Source organism: Myotis yumanensis, unplaced genomic scaffold (assembly GCF_028538775.1).
Source record: "Myotis yumanensis isolate MYYU_CA2020_CCGP unplaced genomic scaffold, mMyoYum1.0.hap1 SCAF_2, whole genome shotgun sequence".
NCBI lineage: Eukaryota > Metazoa > Chordata > Mammalia > Chiroptera > Vespertilionidae > Myotis > Myotis yumanensis.
The window spans coordinates 158,301,778-158,323,942 of NW_027223753.1; the positions used below are offsets into that span (position 1 = coordinate 158,301,778).

The window sequence follows — 22,165 nt, forward strand, 5'->3', positions numbered from 1 at the left end:
CTCTCAGCTTCACTTTGATCAACCAATGGTTCATATCTCTAGTTAGTCTACGGTGACAAAAACAGAACCTGCTTTTAAAGTGTTAAATATTCTTTTAAGATTCAGTTCTCTTCCTATAAAGTTATCCTTCCTTAGGTCTATATATAGGGGTGGGGAAAAAGTAGGTTTACAGTTATGATACAAATAAATAATATAATAATTAATAAATAATAATATAAGAACAAACTCGCATACTCACAACTGTAAATCTACTTTTGCCCACCCCTATATATTTTTCTCTACCCTTTTAGCTTTCTCTCTGCCTATTTTCTCTCTCAAATGACATAACATATGATAATATTATAATTTTAATTTGTTGATATACTTGAATGGATGTTTGTGTTATTACCTTTTAAATTTAGAAATTAAACATATGAATTACTGTTTCTTTCTAACCTTAAAGTTCTATGAAAACTTTTATATTTTCTTCCTTTAAACTGAAATGACAAGCTTTACTGAAATTATATCTTTTACCTTTCCACTCAGTTTAGTTGATATGCTTATCAATTCTTATCATCTTAAAACTCTCTTTGAATTTTTTCAACATCTAAACAAAAAAAGTCAATGTAGGTGGTATGGGACATTACTTTTAAAAGGTTCATTGTAACATGAGTTCTTCACAGAGACCTAAAGTCTTAAGGAGGGTATAAATTGCTACAACCTTTTAAAAATAACATTTAAAATGGACTATGAAGACATATTATTTTAACATAGCAGTATCCCCTATAAAAAATCTGATTGAGGAGTTCCTGATTAATATTAATTATAATATTAATTCTGAATAATTAATATTATGAAGCTTTTCATATAAAAGGCACATTTATGAAAAAAATTAAAACTTTGCCAAAGATTTGGTATGAGTTCTCCATCATTATTTATAACTAGTGGCCCAGTGCATGGATTTATGCACATTGAAAGGAAATTAATTAGAAGAAATATTTTAATATCACTATTTGCCCTTTCTCTATAATAGAAGTGTCAGAGATTAAAGAAACAGTAAAATATATATAAAAATAATATATAAATTGATTAATAAATAAACAATAACAACATGATATAACTACAAAAAAGACATGATATAAAAACAATAAAAACTTGATATAAAAACAACAAAAACATTGGTGCTTTATTTCAGCTTCAGTATGTCAACAAAAACAACCAAATTGACGATTGGCAATGACAGATCGAAACACATGCATGAGATTGGCACCAGTGACAGCTTTATATGTATCATGCATGTGCAAGTCAACGTTTATTTTTATTTTATTTTAATTTTTTAAAATATATTTTTTATTGATTTCAGAGAGGAAGGGAGAGGGAGAGAGAGATAGAAACATCAATGATGAGAGAGAATCATTGATCAGCTGCCTCCTGCACGCCCCCTACTGGGGACTGAGCCACAACTCAGGAATGTGCCCTTGCCTGGAATCAAACCTGGGACCCTTCTGTCTGCAGGCTGATGCTCTATCCACTGAGCCAAACCAGCTAGGGCTCAATGTTTATTTTTAAATTGCCAGTGCAAGTCATATGTACCAGCCAGCCAGTTGGTCGGACGGTCAAATGGATGTATGGTTAGTCACTTAGCCTTTTGTATATATAGATAGTGTAAAATTATAAATAAAATATCTAAGAACATGAAAATGACTAAATGCATTGTATAAATCTCTATGATTGAATATAATATTGACATGCAAAATGGCATTTCTGAAGAATATTTAATAAAATGGGGAAATTTCACTACAAAAATGTTTAGTTAAAAATAAAACAGGAAATGCCCAGCTGATGTGGCTCAGTGTTTGAGCATCTATCTATGAACCAAGAGGTCACTGGTTCTGTTCCTGATCCAGGCACATGCCTGGGTTGCAAGCTCAATCCCCAGTAGGGGGCATGCAGGAGGCAGCCTATAGATGTTTCTCTCTCATTGATGTTTTTATCTCTCTATCCCTCTCACTTCCTCTCTCTCTAATGATCAATAAAGCCCATGCTGGTTTAGCTCAGTGGATAGAGCATCGGCCTGTAGACAGAAGGGTCCCGGGTTTGATTCCAGTCAAGGGCAGATACCTTGGTTGCAGGCTCTTCCCTGGCCACGGCCCTTGTTGGGGCATGTACAGGAGGCAACCAATCGATGCGTTTCTCTCACATGGATATTTCTCTTTGTCTTTCCCTCTCTCTTCCACTCTCCCTAAAAAAATAAATAAACAAATAACAGGAATAAGTGATATACACTGGACACTTCCAATTTGTTTAAAAATGTCCTGAAGAGCCCTCACTGGTTTGGCTCAGTGGATAGAGCATCGGCCTGCGGACTGAAAGGTCCCAGGTTCGATTCCGGTCAAGGGCATGTACCTTGGTTGTGGGCACATCCCCAGTAGTGGGTGTGCAGGAGGCAGCTGGTCGATGTTTCTAACTCTCTATCCCTCTCCCTTCCTCTCTGTAAAAAATCAATAAAATATATTTAAAAAAATGTCCTGAAGAGAACTAGAAAGAAATGTTTAGATTTCCTAAAATTTCTATAATAAGCCCACCTTACTTTTATTCATTTTTTAATATGTTTTTATTGATTTTAGAGAGATAGGAAGGGAAAAGAACTGAGAGATAGAAATATTGATGAGAGAGAACCATTGATCAGTTGCCTTTTGCATAGCCACCACCAGAGGTTGAACCCACTACCTGGGGATATGCCCTGAGCAGAAATTGGACTGACCACAACGTGGGCAGCATACCTTACTTTTATAATCAGTTATATATGTACATGCATATAAATATTAATAAAAATGTGATCTCCAGGAATCTCTAATTGGTAGACAGATATTCTTAGGACTCCTGTATAGGCTGTAGTTCATCTCTGTTGGCCAGTACCTATATGGATACTCCTTTAATTGCTTTTCTATGAGCCTTTGTTGTATTTAAGAAGAGAATACAGTGAACTTTGACTAAATAAATCATATCAAAATAGAATTTTGGATTGGAAAGAACCCTAAAGTTCATCTAGTCTAAACCTTCTGGCTTTCCTTCAGTTTCAGCAACAGTGAATCCACAGATGCAAGGGACTTTATATTAATAACAAGAGGCCTGGTGCACAAAATTCATGCACGGGGGGGGGGGGGGGGAGGGGGAGAGAGTGTCCCTCAGCCCAGCCTTCACCCTCTCCAATCTGGGACACCTCTCACAATCCGGGACTGCTAGCTCCCAACTGCTCGCCTGCCTGCCAGCCTGATTGCCCCTAACCGCTTCTGCCTGTCAGCCTGATCACCCCCTAACCACTCCCCTGCCAGCCTGATTGATGCCTAACTGCTCCCCTGCCAGCCTGATTGCCCCTAACTGTCCTCCCCTGCAGGCCTGGTTACCCCCAACTGCCCTCCCCTGCAGGCCCAGTCACCCCTAACTGCCCTCCCCTGCCAGCCTGGTCACCCCTAACTACCCTCTCTTGCCAGTCTGGTTGCCCCTAACTGTCCTCCCCTGTAGGCCTGGTTGCCCCCAACTGCCCTCCCCTGCAGGCCTGGTTCCCCCCAACTGCCCTCCCTGCCAGCCTGGTTCCCTCCAACTGCCCTCCCCTGCAGACATGGTTCCCCCTAACTGCCCTCCCCTGCTGGCCTGATCACCCCCAACTACCCTCCCCTGCTGGCCATCTTGTGGCAGCCATCTTGTGTTCACATGTGGGCAGCCATCTTGTGTGTTGGCGTGCTGGTCAACTTGCATATTACCTCTTAAAAAAATTTTTTTTAATATGTTTTATTGATTTTTTACAGAGAGGAAGGGAGAGGGATAGAGAGCTAGAAACATCGATGAGAGAGAAACATCGATCAGCTGCCTCCCGCACACCCCCTACTGGAGATGTGCCCGCAACCAAGGTACATGCCCTTGACCGGAATCGAACCTGGGACCCTTCAATCTGCAGGCTGACACTCTATCCATTGAGCCAAACTGGTCAGGGCCATATTACCTCTTTATTAGATAGGATAATGGGAAAATAAATGCAACTCTAGAGTCACTTTGTATAAACTATTTCACTAAACAAAAGAATAATGAATAAAATAACAAAATATTTATAAAGTGGTTTGCATTGTACAAATCACTTTTAAATACATAACTTCATTTGTTCCTTATAATAGTGTATATATATACATGAAAAACTGAAGCTTAGAGCCTAAAAGGGCATGTCAGTGTCCCAGCTAAAAAAATTTAGTCTTGTCCCAACACCGAATTGCTTTCTCTTACCACATCCCAATGTAATGGACTGATATGTGAAAATCTATTTTAAAAGTTGCACAAAGAGCTTATTTTAATTACATGTTTAATAGCAAATATTTGAGATTTGCCCTACAAGGGCTGAGTTCTGTTTGCAGTTGTGTCTTTGATTGTGTGCTGAGCCATACTTTGTATATTTTGGGTCTATCTTAATGACCCCTGACTGCATATCTCAAATTCATGAGAGATATAACATTATTTAATTATCCCTGTGGTTTCTCCAAGTTGTGGGCTTGGAGTAGTCTAAATAAGGTATTTTAATGCTCATTGCCATATGACAGAAAGCTGACAAGTATCAACCAGTACCCCTCCTGAAGAATGTACAATAAGGTCCAAAAAAAAAGTTGGATGAAGACTTAGGAAAGAAAATTCATAATCCTCTTGAAAATTTTGCCAGAAAGGATACAGGTGGAACCCATTTTTCAAGTGTGTCCTTTCAATAAAATCTAATTCCTAGACTGGCAAATAATAAAGAACGGTGCTATAACTTGCCTGAAGAGTCAGACATGAATGATAAATGAGGCAGCTCAGTCCAAGACTTGGTACCTCATAGCGAGCAGATCAGAAATGTCCACACTTGCTAAGGTAAATAATTGCCATCTTGGTCCTACAGTAAGCCTTGAGTCATTACCCTCTCTCTACCCAAATTCTAGATGTTTTGATACTCCCTGACACTACAGCCTGTCTGAGCCATTTAGTGTGGCCTTGCTATGTCTAATTAGGTATTGAATAACTGATTTCTTCTATATTAGTGGAATGCTCCTCTGGGACTCTTAATATATTTCAAAGTATGCTGAGATTTCTTGTGAGATGAGAACTTCCTAGTAGCTTGCCATCCCCAAAGTTCTCTGCTTCTAGTACTCACTCCCCAACTCCAAGATTCCTTTTTAGTTCTAGTGTCCAAACTCCTTAGCAGATATTTCCTCCCCTCCGCCCCCGCTTTTAAATTCTGGTATCCTAATGTTTAAATTTTATAATAATTTTATTTTCTAATATCTACATAATAGAATTTCTTTGGTTTCTCCAAGGAAAGCTTACAGCATGAGGAAAGAATTTTGAGATTATATGAGCCCAAATTCCTATTTCACAACCCACTAGATGTATGATATTGGGCATATTAGTTAACCTTTCTTTGCTTCCGTTTTCTCTTTCACCTGTAAACTAGAGTTATCAATAACTACTATACATGAATGATTTGAGGATTAAATGAGAAACTAAATGTAAAATTGTCTACAAAGTCCAGTTTATTGTAGATGCTCTGCTTAAAGAATGTTGAATTTGTCATTTGTTATGGTCTGAATTGTGTTTCCCCAGAATTCATATGTTAAAGTCCTAATCTTCAGTACCTTAGAATGTGACTGTATTTGGAGATAGGACCTTTAAGAAGTGATTAAGTAAAAATGAGGCCATTAAGGGGGGCGGGGGGGCGGGCTTTAATCTTACCTGACTACTGTCTTTATAAGAAGAGGAAATCTGGACACACAGAAACACAAGTATGCATATACACAGAGAAAGACAATGTGAGGATACAGTAAGAAGAAAGTCATATGCAAGCCAAGGAGAGAGGCCTCACAAGAAGCCAAACCTCCTAATATTTTTATCTTGAACTTCTAGTCTCCACAACTGTGAGAAAAATTAACTTCTGTTGTTTAAAACACCCGGGCTATAGTATTTTGTTATGCAGCCCTAGCAAACTAATACACATATACTCAACTATTTCAGAAGAAGTGACTCCCACCTTTTTCCTATTCCAGTTCCTATTTAATTCTCTAATTAGTAATAGGGAAGTGATTAAGAGCATAATCTTATACGTTAGCCTGAATTTGAAGACTAGGTTATCCACTTAAGTGACCTTGGGTCAATTTCTCAAATGTTTCTCAGTCTCAAATTTCCTTACTGATAAAATGAGACCACAGCTGTCTTATATAATTATAATAAGGATCAAATTAAAAGAGATGTTTGTAAATTTCACCATATAGCCAGGCACATAGGAGCTAAATAACTGGTAGAACTTGTTATATTTTATTTATATGTGTTTTGTCAATTTGGCTTAGTTTTCTCCAAGCCTAATCAGTTTAGCAAATCTGTGTGTAAAGTACTTTCTACATTTATTTGATTTTATTTTTTAAAGATGTGAAAAAGCAGCTTCTATTAGTTTCATTATTGGCTTGAGTCCAAGGTCACAATCTCTTAAAGTGAGTTGTAATATATTTTTTACATATATCCTAAAATAAAATCTTCCCAATGTTATAGGTTTGTTTGAATGATTTATATGATTTTGCTCCAAGAACCAAACTTAGACTGTTTCTTTCCTGCAATTCTTCATACTTGTAATTTTAGGAAAACATCATGGCTTATCAGAAACTCCTCTCCATGAGATATTCTCCTACTTTGCAGTAAAGTGATCAAAGCTCTCTTTTATTGCTATCTGACCCAATTCTAAAGTTTCCTACATTATTTATAAGGTATATTCATGGCCTGGTCTCATTCCCTATACCAGATGGTTTACATCTTACTTCTCTTTAATTTATTAAGAATGAAATTTGTTTCCATAAATATTTCATTATTGCCTCTCTCACCGAGCAAGATTTTTAGGCTATAATTTACATGGTGCACTCTGTTTCTTGTTCATTTCTATCCTTTGCTTACAATTTGTGACTCGGCATCACGATATCCTCTGTCCACAAGTTCTCTCTCTATGAGACTGTAATTATGTTAAGATTTTTACTTACTGGACACTTACTATGCATAGGGTACTCTGCTATCTATGGTGGAGGAACAAAGACATTTAAAATAGTCCTGCCCCAGCTGGTTTGGCTCAGTGGATAGAGTTCGGCCTGCGGACTGAAGGCCCTCAGGTTTGATTCTGGTCAGGGGCACCTGCCCAGGTTGCAGGCTTGATCCCCAGTATGGGGCATGCAGGAGGCAGCCGATCAATGATCTCTCTCATCATTGATATTTCTATCTCTCTCCCCCTCTTCCTTCCTCTCTGAAATCAATAAAAATATATTAAATAAATAAATAAATCTCAAAGAGTCCACAGGATCAGCCTTCCAATCATATTTTACTTTTTTTTTTTTTATTAAATTTTTATTGTTCGGATTACATTTGTTCCTCTTCCCCCCCCCCCCATAACTCCCCTCCTTCCAGTTCCCGCCCCACCCTCCGCCCTCACTCCCCACCCACTGTCCTCATCCATAGGTGCACGATTTTTGTCCAGTCTCTTCCCGAATTTCCCATTCCCCTTTCCCCCCCAAGAATAGTCAGTCCATTCCCTTTCTATGTCCCTGGTTCATTATAAGCACCAGTTCATTCTGTACATCAGATTATTTATTCACTTGATTCTTAGATTCACTTGTTGATAGATGCATATTTGCTGTTGTCAATTTGTATCTTTACCTTTTTCTTCTTCCTCTTCTTAAAGGATACCTTTCAGTATTTCGTGTAATACTGGTTTAGTGGTGATGAACTCCTTTAGCTTTTCCTTGTCTGTGAAGCTCTTTATCTGACCTTCAATTCTGAATGATAGCTTTGCTGGATAAAGTAATCTTGGTTGTAGGTTCTTGGTATTCAGCACTTTGAATATTTCTTGCCATTCCCTTCTGGCCTGCAAAGTTTCTGTTGAGAAATCAGCTGACAGTCGTATGGGTATTCCCTTGTAGGTAATTGAGTCTCTTTCTCTTGCTGCTTTTAAGATTCTCTCTTTGTCTTTTGCTCTTGGCATTTTAATGATGATGTGTCTTGGTGTGGTCCTCTTTGGATTCCTTTTGTTTGGGGTTCTCTGCGCTTCTTGGACCTGTAAGTCCATTTCTTTCACCAGGTGGGGGAAGTTTTCTGCCATTATTTCTTCAAATAGGTTTTCAATATCTTGCTGTCTCTCATCTTCTGGCACCCCAATTATTCTGATATTAGTCCGCTTGAAACTGTCCCAGAGGCTCCTTACACTATCTTCACACTTTCGGATTCTTTTTTCATTTTGCTTTTCCAGTTGGGTGTTTTTTGTCAAATCTTTGGTTTGATTCTTGTGCTCCTCTGGTCTGCTATTGGGTATAATATTCTTTATTTCAGTCCGTGTATGCTTACTTTCTAATTTCTTTATCGTAGCATTGAGGGTCTCATTAGTTTTCGTGAGGCTCTGCTCAAGTTTATAGCAAGCCCTCAAAATTGCGATTTTTAGCTCCATATCCTCCATTTCTGTCATGTTTTTTTGTCTCCGCATCTTTTATGCTTTCTTGGTGCACCCCCTTGTGGTCTTTGTGCGCAGTCTTGTTCTAGCCAAGCCTTAATTGTTGTAGTTAACACTAGAGGGATTTGACCACCAGGCCGACTGGCTGTAGGAATCAGCTGTGTGGAAAACTTCAGTCCTCTGGGGAGTCGCTAATCCAGCCTTTGCCTGAGGCGATCGGCAAATGGCTCTGCGCAGGGCTTGGGCGGGGCGGGCTCAACAGGGCGGGGGGAGGGAGCAGCTATGGCTGCTCTCAGTCTGTCCCCAGGGACTCTGCCTCTCTGTCCCCGCAACCGCTGCAAACCTCGGAGGGACCGTAGCCAGACAGTCCCGCTTCACCCGTTTGAGTCTGGGTCCCTAGAGACTCGCCCGGATCTGTAGCCCAGAGTCTGAGACTCCCTCCTGATTGAAAACGACAACCACGCCCTCAGCCACCAGCCCGCTTTGCGCGCGCACCGCCGCACCACCGTACCTTTAAATTTTCCACACTGCGCCTCCTCTGAGCCTCGGTTTGCTGTTGTTTTTCCTTCTAGTTGAAGAGTCTCTCCTCAGCCAGCCTTCCTGTGGTTCTGGTTGATGTCCATTCGGTCTTTTAGTTGTATTTTTGAAGTGGTTGTTTACGGCGGCATAGCCGGTGTTTACCTATGCCGCCATCTTCGATTCTCCCCCATATTTTACTTTTTAGGCTTCTTGTGTTTGTTTGTAAATACTTTTATATTCTAACTTGTTTTCCCTTTTATTCCTATTTTCCCATCTACTGTCACCTCTTTTTTAACTCAAGTAGGCCAATGAACTCCCCTCAGGGTTCTCAGTTCTACCCCAATTTTTAGAATAAAAACCACTACCTAGTTTGCTAAGATACTACAGTGTTAGTGATGGGTGGTTTAAGGGGTTTTCTTTCTTTTTAAAAAAAAAAATTTTATTGATTTTTTACAGAGAGGAAGGGAGAGAGATAGTTAGAAACATCGATGAGAGAGAAATATCGATCAGCTGCATCCTGCACGCTCCCTACTGGGGATGTGCCCACAATCAAGGTACATGCCCTTGACTGGAATCGAACCTGGGACCTTTCAGTCCACAGGCTGACACTCTATCCACTGAGCCAAACCGGTTAGGGCTAAGAGGTTTTCTTGAAAGAGTTACATCTCACGTTGCTGAATCAGGATATCGTCTTCTTTCATCCTCATATCAAAAGGCCAAACCACCAGTTGGTATAGGCTTATTTTCATTTACTTGAAAATGAAGGAGCTACCAACAGACTTTCTGGTGACAGGAAGGAAGATATCTAAATCCATTATTTTAGACAACAATGCGTGTTTCTCAAAGAGTTAGAACAACACCACCACCCCAACCATTTAAAGGAAAGCCAGATGTAAATAAGAGGAAAGCAAATTCTGTAGCCTTAATAGGCACCCATGATTGGAGGTGAAATGGGCCAGGAAAAAGAAAAGCAAAAAAAATAAAAATAAAAAGTAAAAAGACAAAGGTACATATTGTTAGGAATCTAATAAAGTATTTGGAACCCTCCCAAAATCTAGTTAACATCAGATGTGGCATTTGTTTCCACCCCTCCCAAACAGGATACCGTCTCATAAATCTTTTAGTAATAATCATTAATAAACTAACTGTTCAAAATCCTTTATGTGCCAATTATATGTGAAATATTTTGCTAGCTGCTAAACAACATAGGAGAAAAATAACATTATATGCCTGCCTTTAAAAGTTTTACTATCTAGCTGCGGCCATGGAGACTACCAGGCAGTATTGGGATTTTTTGGGAGATTTCAAAGAGACATTAAGTACTGAAAAATTCAAAATGAGTGGGTAAGCATTGAGGATTTGAAAAAATTGGGCTTTATTCCATCCTTGCCATTTCTTTGCTAACCACCACTTGGTATAGGCTTATTTTATCTTGCTATGTTACCTTGAGCAACTCCTTTCTCTTTCCCCCTTCATCCCCTCTCACCTCCACCCCCTCTTCTATCCTGCCCCCCCCCACACACACACAAAGAAAGAGGTCATTCTGTTATAGGCAGTTAGAAAGACATGAGCAGAGCAAGGACAATGGGCCAGGTATAGAAGGTCACCAGGATGGAAAGCCCTGGGTGCCTACTAAGGGGCTAAACTGAGAAAACAGGACCTCACCCCCAGGGTAATCTTTCCTCCCGAGCATATCGCTGGTCCTGGAGTTTAGACCCCCTGACCTTTTCCTCCCTAAAAGTAACATCTAGGCCTCAGTTGTATTTCAGCTCCAGGCCCGGAAAAGCAGCCAATCAGACAAGTGATGCCATGGCTGCCTCAGGACCAGCTGCAATTACTAATGACCCCCTGCCCTAGTGAGGTCCAATCAGTGGAGATTGCGACCTTGAAAGAACACACCTAGAAAGCTGCTGAATATTCACTGACGCCCTCCCCTAAGACCACCCCTAATATTCCCACCTGCAAGAGAGAGATAAATACCCTCAACACAAAGGACCCAGTGCCCGCTTTCTGGTTTCTGCCAGGGGAGCACACCCACGCCATTCTCTTCTCCCCCTTCTTCCCTCTAAGGGACTCCAGGAGACTTGCAACTTGGGGAGCAATGGGCAGCGGCAACTGGTCCTAGGCAAATCCCCTGAACCTAGGCTCTCCTGCTGCTTCTTCTATGCCCTTCCTTGTTTCACTGTCCTAAGTGTGTTTAGCTCTTGATTGAAATCACTCCTTCAAGAAGATAAGAACAGAGGTCTCATCTCGCCAGTTACAACTCTAGATTTCTAAGATGTAAAAATATTTGTTATGATTGTTGTTTTGCCCAGATTGAAGTGTACACCTAGAGCCCTTTATTTTCATAGACTAAAAAATTGTACAAAATTTCCCCAATTCAGTAGCAAGTCGGGGCTTAGATCAAAATCTTTCTATCCTGATGCTGTTAAAAAAAAAAAAAAATCCTGCAACGACCAGTGCATCTTTTAAAGTGATCACTGTGACTCATAGACAAACCTTAAAATATATTCTTGACACCGTTTACTGTGAAGTCTGTTTTTTAAATCTTGGTACATGTGAAAATGGGGAAACGTATTATAGGGAACAAGGTGAACAATTAATTCCTTAGTTTCTGTAAGGCCATATAGTATATACCAAAGCGCTATTGAAATACAGTTCCCTCTGGCAGACCCGTTACACCACTGCACAAGTAGCAGGGCAGCGAGGGAAGCCAACAGATGAACCTGGAGAGCGGGATGAGGCTCAAAGAGGTGATAAACTGCAAAAACACTTGTCAGATGCACAACATTGTCCAGAGCCAGACCTAGGGAGCACCTTCCGAAAGCCTGGGGCTCCGCGAGCCCAAGTTCGCACGCTTCCAGGCATTCTATTGATTCACACTTGCGTCCTTCAACAGGTAGCGCCAATTACAACCCCTAAAGCACGGCCGCCCAGCATACTGGCCAATCCCGCTGTCAATCAAACACTGCACCTACCTTTCCAAATTCTCCCCTCCCCCTTTCATTGGCTTTTCCTTCATCCAATCCTCAAATTTCTTCTGGGCTTTGGCACTTGGCCCCATCCAGCCTAGGACTGGAGCGGAAGCTACTCCCGCCCTTTGATGTCCGGCGCTCTCCGCCCCTTTCCCCCGGCCCGCGCGGCCCGGCAGGAGAGGGCGGGGCGAGAGAGGGGGCGGGCGGGGGGCGGGGCTTGCCTCCCACGGCGGGAGGGCGGAGCCTGCAGTGGAGCTCGCTCGCTCCGTTAGGACCTCGGAGAGCGCCGCGCGCCGCGACCAAGGGACTGGAGACGCGGCCGGAGCCGGGCCGAAGCCTGCGAGCCCGCCTCCCTCCTTGCCCGGAGCCTCCCGGCTGGCAGGCAGCTCGTGGCGGCGGAGGAAGGTGCTGAAGTCGGGGGTCAGATAGTCCTCCCTCTGGGACGCGGACGCCGCCGCCGTCCAGCGCGGCTCCCTCACACCTGTGTGTGCGTCTGGGAGCGTGGGCGCCCGCGCGAGAATGTCTGCGCGACGGGGTCTGTGTTCGCGCGTCCGCGGGCGAGAGAGCCCGGAGCCCGGGCGCTCGGCCCCGGGAGGGACGGCGGGAGCCGCGCGCGGCTCTGCGCGCCCAGCTGGCAGAGGCGGGACTCGGGCCGCAGCCGTCGCCGCCGCCGCTTCACGTCCCGCAAGAGCGGCCGCTGTGCTGCGGGGAGAGCGGACTGGCGGGCCAGCGCGGTGGCGGCTGCGGGCAGAGCGGGGCACGAGGGAGGTGGAACGGGGAGAGGAGGGAGGGAGGGGGGCCCAAACGCGGGGCGGGAAGGGGGGGGCAGCGCAGGGAGAAGCGGGGGCAGCTGGCGCCGTCGCTCGCCCCTCCCGTGAGCTGTTGCCGTAGGTCACCCGCAGAGGGTTTGGGGTCCGGGGTGTTTGGGGTGGGGGATGGAGAAAGCACCCCCACCCCATTTCCTATTGAAAAGGGGGAGCATTGAAGACGACGAGGGGACAGCCCAGAAGCTGGTGTACCGGCTCCCTCTCCCTCCTCCCCCCCCACCCCCCCAGCATCATTTTTCTGAACGTGAAATATTCCGAGCTGCACCCTTAGTTGGAAAGCCCGCCCCGAGAGCGAGACGGAGACCTGGTGTGTGGGACCCCGGTGTGATTGTATAATAATGATGATATAATGCTAATGACGATGATGACACTGCCTTTTATTTTTACCCTAGTGCTGAGAAAGCATGGCCACAGCTGGGGGTGAAGCCCTTGAAACATTTGATGTATGGGGAGGAGATGCTGTTGCTTTTGGAGTTGTGGTTTTTATTTGGAAAGATAGGCTTTTTAGAATTAAAATGTGGCAATATATAGCCTGACTTTTTTTTTTTTTAAGTCCTTTAGAGTCAATTGTAGTAAAACGGGTACTAGCTGCTGCCTTGACGAATGAAAAGCTAAACGCTTTTACCTGGGTATAATTCCATGAGTTAAGTCACCTTTTTTTCCCCTTTGAATTTCTCAACAGTTTCTTTTTAAAATGAAGAAGTTTAATTTCCGAAAAGTTTTGGACGGCCTCACTGCCTCCTCCCCTGGCAGTGGGAGCAGCGGCGGCAGTAACAGTGGCGGTGGGGCCGGCAGCGGCGCCCCGCACTCGGGAGGGCCCGCGGGGCTTCTCCGAGAAGAGATTCAGGAGTCCCTGACCTCGGAGTATTTCCAGATTTGCAAGGTAAGTTTTGAATTGGCTTAAAGCCTGTTATTTCTTTATTTTACCGTGTGAGGGAGTGTTACACACACACACACACACACACACACACACACTCTCACACACACACAACTGGAAATTGTTGAGATGCCAGCATCAGAGTCTGGTATAGAGAACTGAGTGGATAGGTCAGTTTGATGTAATAAAGGTATTCCAGGAATCAACTTAAAAAGCCCCCACAATGTTAGTTTAAGGGGGAAATAAGCAAACATAAAAAGTAGAATTTGCAAGATAATGTTAAGGCCCACTAGTGGAGAACATTTTTAATGTAATATTTGTGTGGAAGTTGTAAATTGAAGGAAAAAATCGTTATTCCGGATAGTCCTGTGATATTATTCAGATAAATTAATTGTTGTTTTATTTCACTGTTCAGTAAAATGAATAATGCTATTAAGATGATGTTAGAGCTAATTAGATAATAGCTAGATGAATACATCTATTTTAAAAATCTATGGCATTGTTTTAAATGCATTGTTTAAATTCTGAATAAAAACACCCCAGAGTCTTAAACTCTGAAAAATTAACAAATGCCCGGGGCTTAATAACTGTAAGAACTTTTAATACTTAGAAGAACTCAAAAGTAGCCTGTGTCCTGGTTTAGTGGGGAAATATTTTTGGTAAATATACTTTAATGTTGAACTTCTAATGAACAATCACAAGAGAGTTTCTGATGGGGAGAGATGAGAACTTACAAAACAAGCATTGTGATTATAGAGAGGTATTATTGTATTTTCTGAAACAAAGTGACATAATTTTTATTTTCCTTTTTTTGGGGTGTCCTAGGATCTGGCATGTGTAATTAAAAAGGTATTACATTACTCACATGATTTAGATGAATATAGTTTTATAAGTGTGTTTGAATACATAAGAAGAAACAGTAAATTTTAAAAATCCTCACCCAAAGATACACTTTGTTTTTGTTTTATTGATTTTAGAGAGAGAGGGAGAGAGAGGGAGAGTGAGAGAGAGAGAAACATTGATGTGTGAGATTAGTTGCCTTCTGTATAGGCACTGACTGGAAATCGAACCCACTATCTTTTAGTGTGCAGGACAATGCTTCAACCCATGGAACCACCTGGCCAGGGCAGAAACAGCAAATTTTGAAGTCACAGAAATTAAGTATTAGATTTTTTTGTACTTCCACAAAATCTTTTAAAATTATTAAAATTAGTTTTGTAATAAACAAATTGTGTAAAAGAGATAAATTTCAATTTTTGTGTTAGTCTCTGTTCCCAGTAGCATTGTTATAAAACATTAAATCTATAGTTATTAAAATGTTGTAAATTAGTTTACATAAAAGGGAATGTATTTATAATTATATTAAATAAACTGATTTAATTATAGCCTACACTGTGTACAAAATTTTGTATACCTAGTATACAAAATTTTATATAATTCTCAATTTGAAATAATTCATATTTGCTCAGATTAGGGAGGGGCTAAATAGTGGTCATGAGGTAAATATGTAAAAGAATCCTGGAGGCCAAATTTGGACTGCTAGCCAAGGGAATTATGCCCTGTTTCTCTAATTTTTGATGTATTATTTTTTCCATTTCAAGATTATGAAAAAAATTTCCAAATTCTCTCAGTTCATGAATGTGGTAGTGATGGAGGAGGATTTTAGTAGATGAAAAACTGGCATAGAAAAGGTAGACTTCTAAAACCAATGGAATTGGGTTGTTGAAGTTATAAAGCTTGTAGAGAAGATTTTAAATAAAAATATTCAGGGGAAATGAGTGAATGCAAAAGAAGAAAATAGGATTATAGACATCTTCCTATTCAGACAAGAGATAGTCATGGTGTCGTAGGAAGAGCACTGGCCTTGGAATCAGAACATTTGTATTTTATGTAAAGCTCTGCCACTTGCCAGCTGTGTAATCTTTTTTATTTTTTTAAATATATTTTATTGATGTTTTACAGAGAGGAAGGGAGAGGGATAGAGAGTTAGAAACATCGATGAGAGAGAAACATCAATCAGCTGCCTCCTGCACATTTCCCACTGGGTATGTGCCTGCAACCAAGGTACATGCCCTTGACCGGAATCGAAACTGGGACCCTTGAGTCCACAGGCCGACGCTCCATCCACTGAGCCAAACCGGTTAGGGCTATAATGTTTTTAAAATATATATATTTTTATTGATTTCAGAGAGGAAGGGAGAGGGAGAGAGAGAGAAAAATACCAATGATGAGAGAGAATCATTGATTGGTTGCCTCCTGCACACCCCCTACTGGGGATTGAGCCCACAACCAGGCATGTGCCCTTGGCGTGAATTGAATCAGGGACCTTTACAGTCCCCAGGTCGACGCTCTATCTACTGAGCCTAACCAGCTAGGGCCCAGCCGTATAACCTTGCGGAAGACATTTATCTGCCTTGAGCCTTGATTTTCTCATCTGTAATATGGTAATATGTACTTCTGCTCTTCTCTCTTAAGAAGGTTATAAGGAAGATAAAAGGAGACAATTAGGTGAAGGCAATGTATAAATTGGAAAAGGTGATGCATTGTATATTTATTGTTAAAGTTTTTTTAAAAAAATATATTTTATTGATTTTTTACAGAGAGGAAGGGAGAGGGATAGAGAGCTAGAAACATTGATGAGAGAGAAACATCGATCAGCTGCCTCCTGCACACCTCCCACTGGGGATGTGCCCGCAACCAAGGTACATGCCCTTGACTGGAATCGAACCTGGGACCCTTGAGTCCACAGGCCGACGCTCTATCCACTGAGCCAAACCGGTCAGGGCTATTGTTAAAGTTTTAAAGTCACCTTCTTAGTAGAATGACTATCACCAGTGGGATATAATAATATTAGATAACAATTTTAAAAGAAATTATAAAGGATTGATAGCTATGTAAGCTAACACTAATAGTATTGAAATCTTACTAACTGATGAAAGTACTATGACATCTTTGGATAGGAATATAGTCAGTTATACACTTGTTATATGATTGTGCTTTAGGTTACCTGGACTATAATAAGTATATATAAAAACGGATTAAGGAAATTCCAAAATTAGAACTGTTACTAAAATGGGGACTTCATTTGGACTCACTGATTAAATGTGCAAAGAACACTCTGAGTACTAAACAGTTGGCACTTTCTGGGTACTTCTACCTTTTCAGCATGGTCAAAATTAAAGTATAAATCTAGAATCTGCTATTTTTGCAAACCATTCTCCTTTCTATTATCTAATTAGTTATTAAAGCCTATCTATTCTGTTTCACCATCTCTAGTACTTGTCATCCCATCATTTTTCTTCCTTGGTTTCTTGAAATCACATTCTAACTGATCTTCTCACCTCTTGTTTTACCCTATTCTAATTCATTTTGTTATTGTAGACGTTATTTCTGAATTATAATGTTAATTATGTCATTTCTCTAATAAAAATTATGTTGGTTTCCCTAGAGCAGTGACAAGTCTTATGTGAAACCCCAGTAAATAACATTTATTAAATAAATACGGTAGTTAATTGGCACACATTTAAAAGTAAATAATAATAAATTATCTCTCTCTATAAAAGCCCAGCGACCAGAACAGCAGAATGACCAGAACGACCAGCATGACTGGTGGCTATGATGCTCACTGTGGCAGCCAACCAGCCTGATCCGGGCCCCAATCAGCCCTCCTCCCCCCGACTGGCCTGGCCCCTGATCAGCCCCCAACACCCTGACTGGGGGCGGGGCCGGCCAGCCAACGGCCCTCGGCCCCTCCCCTCAGCTGGCCCAACCGATGGGCTCCCATCGGGGCAGGCTGGCTAGACCCCACCCATGCACAAATTCATGCACTAGACCTCTAGTATAATCTATATTATATTATTATTATTGGTTCTTGTGTAATATTATCCATACACAGGTAGTAGGACATTTACCAGCCTTAAAAAAATAAAAATATAAAGCTACTGCTGCTGTCACATCTATAAGACATTAAAAAACAAAAAAAATGGTAGAAGAAATTTTGGTTCAAGATCAGAAAACCAAACATGCCCATGTTGTTCAGATATTTGTGAAATGCATGAACTGCCTTTTATGAATTTGAATTCTATGAAACACAGTTTGAAACTATTGTTTTATACAATAAACTTCTAATTACTTAACTTTATCTGTATATCTTTATCAGAAGGGGCTCCTGTTTATCTTTCCATCCTCATTTCCTTGATTCCCTAAGCATATTGTATTCCCTGAAAGCACCATATTTTCTCATATCTCAATGCCTTTTCTCAATCTTTTGCTTCTGACTAGAATATATCTTCCAACTTGAGTATAATTGGAGAAGTCCCAGTTACCCTTTACTTCATGGTTCAAACACCATTTCCATGAAATCAGTTCAGACAATTACTTTCCTGGATAGTAATTGAGTTAGTTTTTTCCCTTCTGTTTTCCTATAGCTCCTGGCGTATACCTGTAGAGTGAATTTAGCACCTTGTTATGATTCAAAATTTTATTTGTTACTGTCATTATACTAAAAACTCTTTGAGAAACAAATAATATTTTGTTTCCTTATCATCGTTAGGGTGCTCATTACCTAACAGGCCAGTGGTTCTGGACTGTCTAAGAGAAAGATTTCTAGCTCCACCCCTTAGGGCAGTGGTTCTCAACCTTTTGGCCCTTTAAATACAGTTCCTCATGTTGTGACCCAACCATAAAATTATTTTTGTTGCTACTTCATAACTGTAATGTTGCTACTGTTATGAATTGTAATGTAAATATCTGATATGCAGGATGGTCTTAGGCGACCCCTGTGAAAGGGTCGTTCGACCACCAAAGGGGTCGCGACCCACAGGTTGAGAACCGCTGCCTTAGGGAATCAAATTATTTCTATTTCTATGTCTATATCTATCTATATATCTATATCTATATCTATTCATCTCTATAGTTAACTGACCCACACCTAATTAGGCTAGGAGCAGGAGAGTGTGAGTATTGTAACTGTGACTAGTTTCAAGCATTCAATATGTCAATCTGTGTTTTACAAAGAGAATGGATAAATTACAGAGCTTAATCTGTAAGATATTCCATTTGACCTTCATAACAGTCTGATAAGGCAAGAAAAGTGTTAATATTTTTATCCTTAGCTCTCTAAGTTGGTAGGAGACATAGCTAAGTTTAACATACTATTCTTTGATTCTCAAATCCAGTACTTTTTTTGTTTCATCTTATTTAAAAAAGGCAATGTGGTGCCTGGTGGGTGTGGCTCAGTGGTTGAGCGTCGACCTATGAACCAGGAGGTCAAAGTTTGATTCCTGGTCAGGGCACATGCCCAGATTGTGGGCTTGATCCCAGTAGGGGGTGTGCAAGAAGGCAGTTGATGGAAATTCTTATCATTAATATTTCTGTCTCTCTCTCCCTTTCTCTTTCTGAAATCAATAAAAACATATTTTTAAAAATAAAATAAATAAAAAGGCAACATGGTAAGTTCCTTAGTAAACAGAAACTTTGAGAAGATAATAACTATTTTGTTGACTCTTCTTTCAAAATACATCCAAGTATGACTATACCTCTTCATTTCCTCCACATCTCTTACCTAGACTACTACTCTTATTGTTTTCCCTGCTTTAACTCAGATTACACCACGGTCTCATCTAATAATAGACAGAAAAAAACCACTGCTCTCTGAGGAAAAACCTTTTTAAACTTTAAATCATATCATGCAATTTTTGCCAGAACTTTTGTGGTTTTTCATTTCTCTTCAAAATAAAACCGTGAGTCCTATGCCTTATAAAGTTCTATGATCTGGCTACTAAGAAAACATTATTTTCAATCCTTCTTTCTGTTACTTACTTTACCAACTACATTATTACTTCTCAGATATGATTCCTGTCTAAAGTTTTTTGCATTTGTTGTTTTCTTTACATGGAGCACTTCCTTCCTCCCCCCAAATGATTATATTACTTGTCTCTTTTGCATCGCTCAGTTCTTAGTTCAGCTGTTAACTTCTCAGAGAGATTTTCATTGATCACTGTTCACTCCCTTTATTCTCCTGATTACTTTTTATTGATAACACTTATAGCTACCTGTTATTAAATTATGTATTTATTTGCTGCTTTTATTATAATACTAGAGGGCCGGTGCACAAAATTCATGTACTCGGGGATGGGGGAGTCCCTCAGCCCAGCCTGCGCCCTCTCGCAGTCCAGGAGCCCTCAGGAGATGTCTTTAGTGCTGCTGTGGAGGTGGGAGAGGCTCCTACCACCACCGCTGCTCTCACCAGCTGTGAGCCTGGCTTCTGGCTGAGCAGCATTCCCCCTGTGGGAGCACACTGACCACCAGGTGGCAGCTCCTGCATTGAGCATCTGCCCCCTGGTGATCACTACGTGTCATAGCGACCAGTCATTTAGCTGTTCGGTCGATTTGCATATTAGCCTTTTATTATATAGGATAACTCCATGAGGGCAGGGCTTTATTGTGTTCATGACTGTCTTACCAATTCATAGAGCAGTGCCTGTCACATAGAAGACAGTCATATATTTGTTGAATGAATGAATGAAGAATGAATAAATGAGAGCAAGGAAACTGGTAGAGCAGTGATTTTCAACTGGCATGCTGTAAGAATTTTTTAAAAATATGCAATACCTGACTATTTAGTCAGGGACACTGACCTCAAATATTTTTCATTTGACAATCACCCTTAGATTGTCAAATAAAAAAATGACAACAGTAGCTATCTGATGTGAATTAATAAAAATTATACCTATTTTCTGTGTGAGATTGGCAAAAAGTATATATTTTTTGGTGTGCCTCAGAATTTTAATAGTTTATGTATGCCATGAGATGAACAAGGTTGAAAATCGCTGTGATAGAGTAATATGTTAAGAGCAAAGTAGATATTTTTAATCCTTATCTGAGGTCACATTCATTGATTTTTAGAGAGAGGGGATGGGTTGGAGAGAGAGAGAAAAATTGATGTGAAGAGAAACATCGATTGGTTGCCTTCTGCATGGGCTGGGGATCAAACCCGAAACCTAGGTACGTGCCCTAACCTGAAATCGAACACACAACCTTTTGGTGTATGGGATGACACTCCAAACAACTGAGCCACACTGGCAAAAAATGTTTTCATTAAATACATTTTATATTACATAAAAACAAGAAATCATTCAGTGAAAGAGTGTCAACACTTTAGGAACATGGTATATGATTTTCAAAAAGATATGGAAAAGGAGATTATAGAAAGATTCATTTAGATTTACTTTAGTTTTTACTGAGGAAGATATTAGAAACATTCTTGTTTTTCAATTACCTTTTTAGGGGAACAATTCAGAAGTATTAGATAGTGATAAACACATGGGATATTCTAGGGATAGTCTAACCCTAATTAACAAAATAGACAAAACTAAATGTATCACCAGAACCACATGGCATAATCCCCAAAGTTTTGAACAAACTTAAATTAGGCAATTCACTATTCCTCAACACATTTCTCTTGTCTTCTCCTCCTCCTCCTCCTCCTCCTCCTCCTCCTCCTCCTCCTCCTCCTCCTCTCTCTCTCTCTCTCTTTCTCTCTCTTTTTCTCATCAACACTTTTAAACTATTTTTTTATATAAATGGTTATGGTCAGAACCAATATGTAGATAAGTAGTATAACTTCTTCAGGGAAATAAATTTGTAATCATGATCCTCTTACCACACATAGTATCAGATATTTCCAGACAAAGTTGTATAAAATCAGAAGCAGGCGTAGACTGTGAAGAGTTGTGTTTTCCAGGACCCTGAATGATGAAAGGAGATTAAGTACCTAGATATCCTTGACTATCATCTCTTCAGGTTTTCCATTATCTTCACATTCTTCTAATTTTACATCATTGTACTTGGGAGGGTCTATAAATGAAATTGGCACAAGACTATTAACACAATTCCTAATTTTCCCAATTTTCATTCATTAAAAGAACTATATAAGGTTCCCTGAGATGGGTGTACTTATCTCATTCTATACTTCTAAACTGGTAAAGTAAAAGGTAGTACAGTTGACACTTATAGATAACTTATAGATAAAATATCTGACAAGGACTTCATGCTCCTGTTACTAATATGAACAATAGAGGAAGGGCATCTTTAAGAAAAGTAATGGATGCAAACCAGAAAAATTTAAGAACCAAATAGAATTAAATTTTTTTTTAAATTTTGTTTTATTGCTTAAAGTATTACAAAGAGTATTACACATGTCTCCTTTTTTTCCCCCCTTGACATTCCCCCGACCTCCCCTCCCCGCAGTGTCTTGTGTCCATTGGTTATGCTTATATGCATGCATACAAGTCCTAATAGAATTAAAATTTAAAAAATTTTAAGAACCAGGAACCAAAGCCTACTCTAGGCTTTCTACTTTGCTTATCCTAAGGTACAGGGACAGGCTTGAGTAAGGGATTATAGAGTTGTAGGAAGTATATTTATTACTTTTCTAAGTTACCAGAAAGAACAATCACGTTTTCTCATGAAAGGTCTTTGGTGCAAGTATATT

The 22,165-nt window shown here is 40.4% G+C and overlaps 1 protein-coding gene and 1 long non-coding RNA gene across 8 annotated transcripts in view; one reads left to right on the forward strand and one right to left on the reverse strand.

Annotated features, from left to right (window-relative positions):
* Positions 1 to 12,047, reverse strand: part of LOC139002174 (uncharacterized) — a 123,879-nt gene extending 111,832 nt beyond the window's left edge. The window contains exon 1 of the long non-coding RNA XR_011470129.1: positions 11,971 to 12,047. This is a non-coding gene — a long non-coding RNA (uncharacterized lncRNA). The remainder of the gene's footprint in view (positions 1 to 11,970) is intronic.
* Positions 12,048 to 12,244: 197 nt separating this feature from the next.
* The window catches only part of STXBP5L (syntaxin binding protein 5L), a 221,634-nt gene continuing 211,713 nt past the window's right edge, over positions 12,245 to 22,165 (forward strand). For 6 of the 7 annotated variants that reach the window (XM_070406280.1, XM_070406286.1, XM_070406282.1 and 3 more), the window contains exons 1-2: positions 12,245 to 12,372; positions 13,477 to 13,677. In XM_070406280.1, the coding sequence (XP_070262381.1) occupies positions 13,489 to 13,677 (189 nt within the window). In that variant the 5' untranslated portion in view covers positions 12,245 to 12,372; positions 13,477 to 13,488. Of the gene's footprint in view, positions 12,373 to 13,026; positions 13,102 to 13,476; positions 13,678 to 22,165 lie in introns of those variants that run through there. The other variant, XM_070406281.1, reaches the window with a different exon arrangement.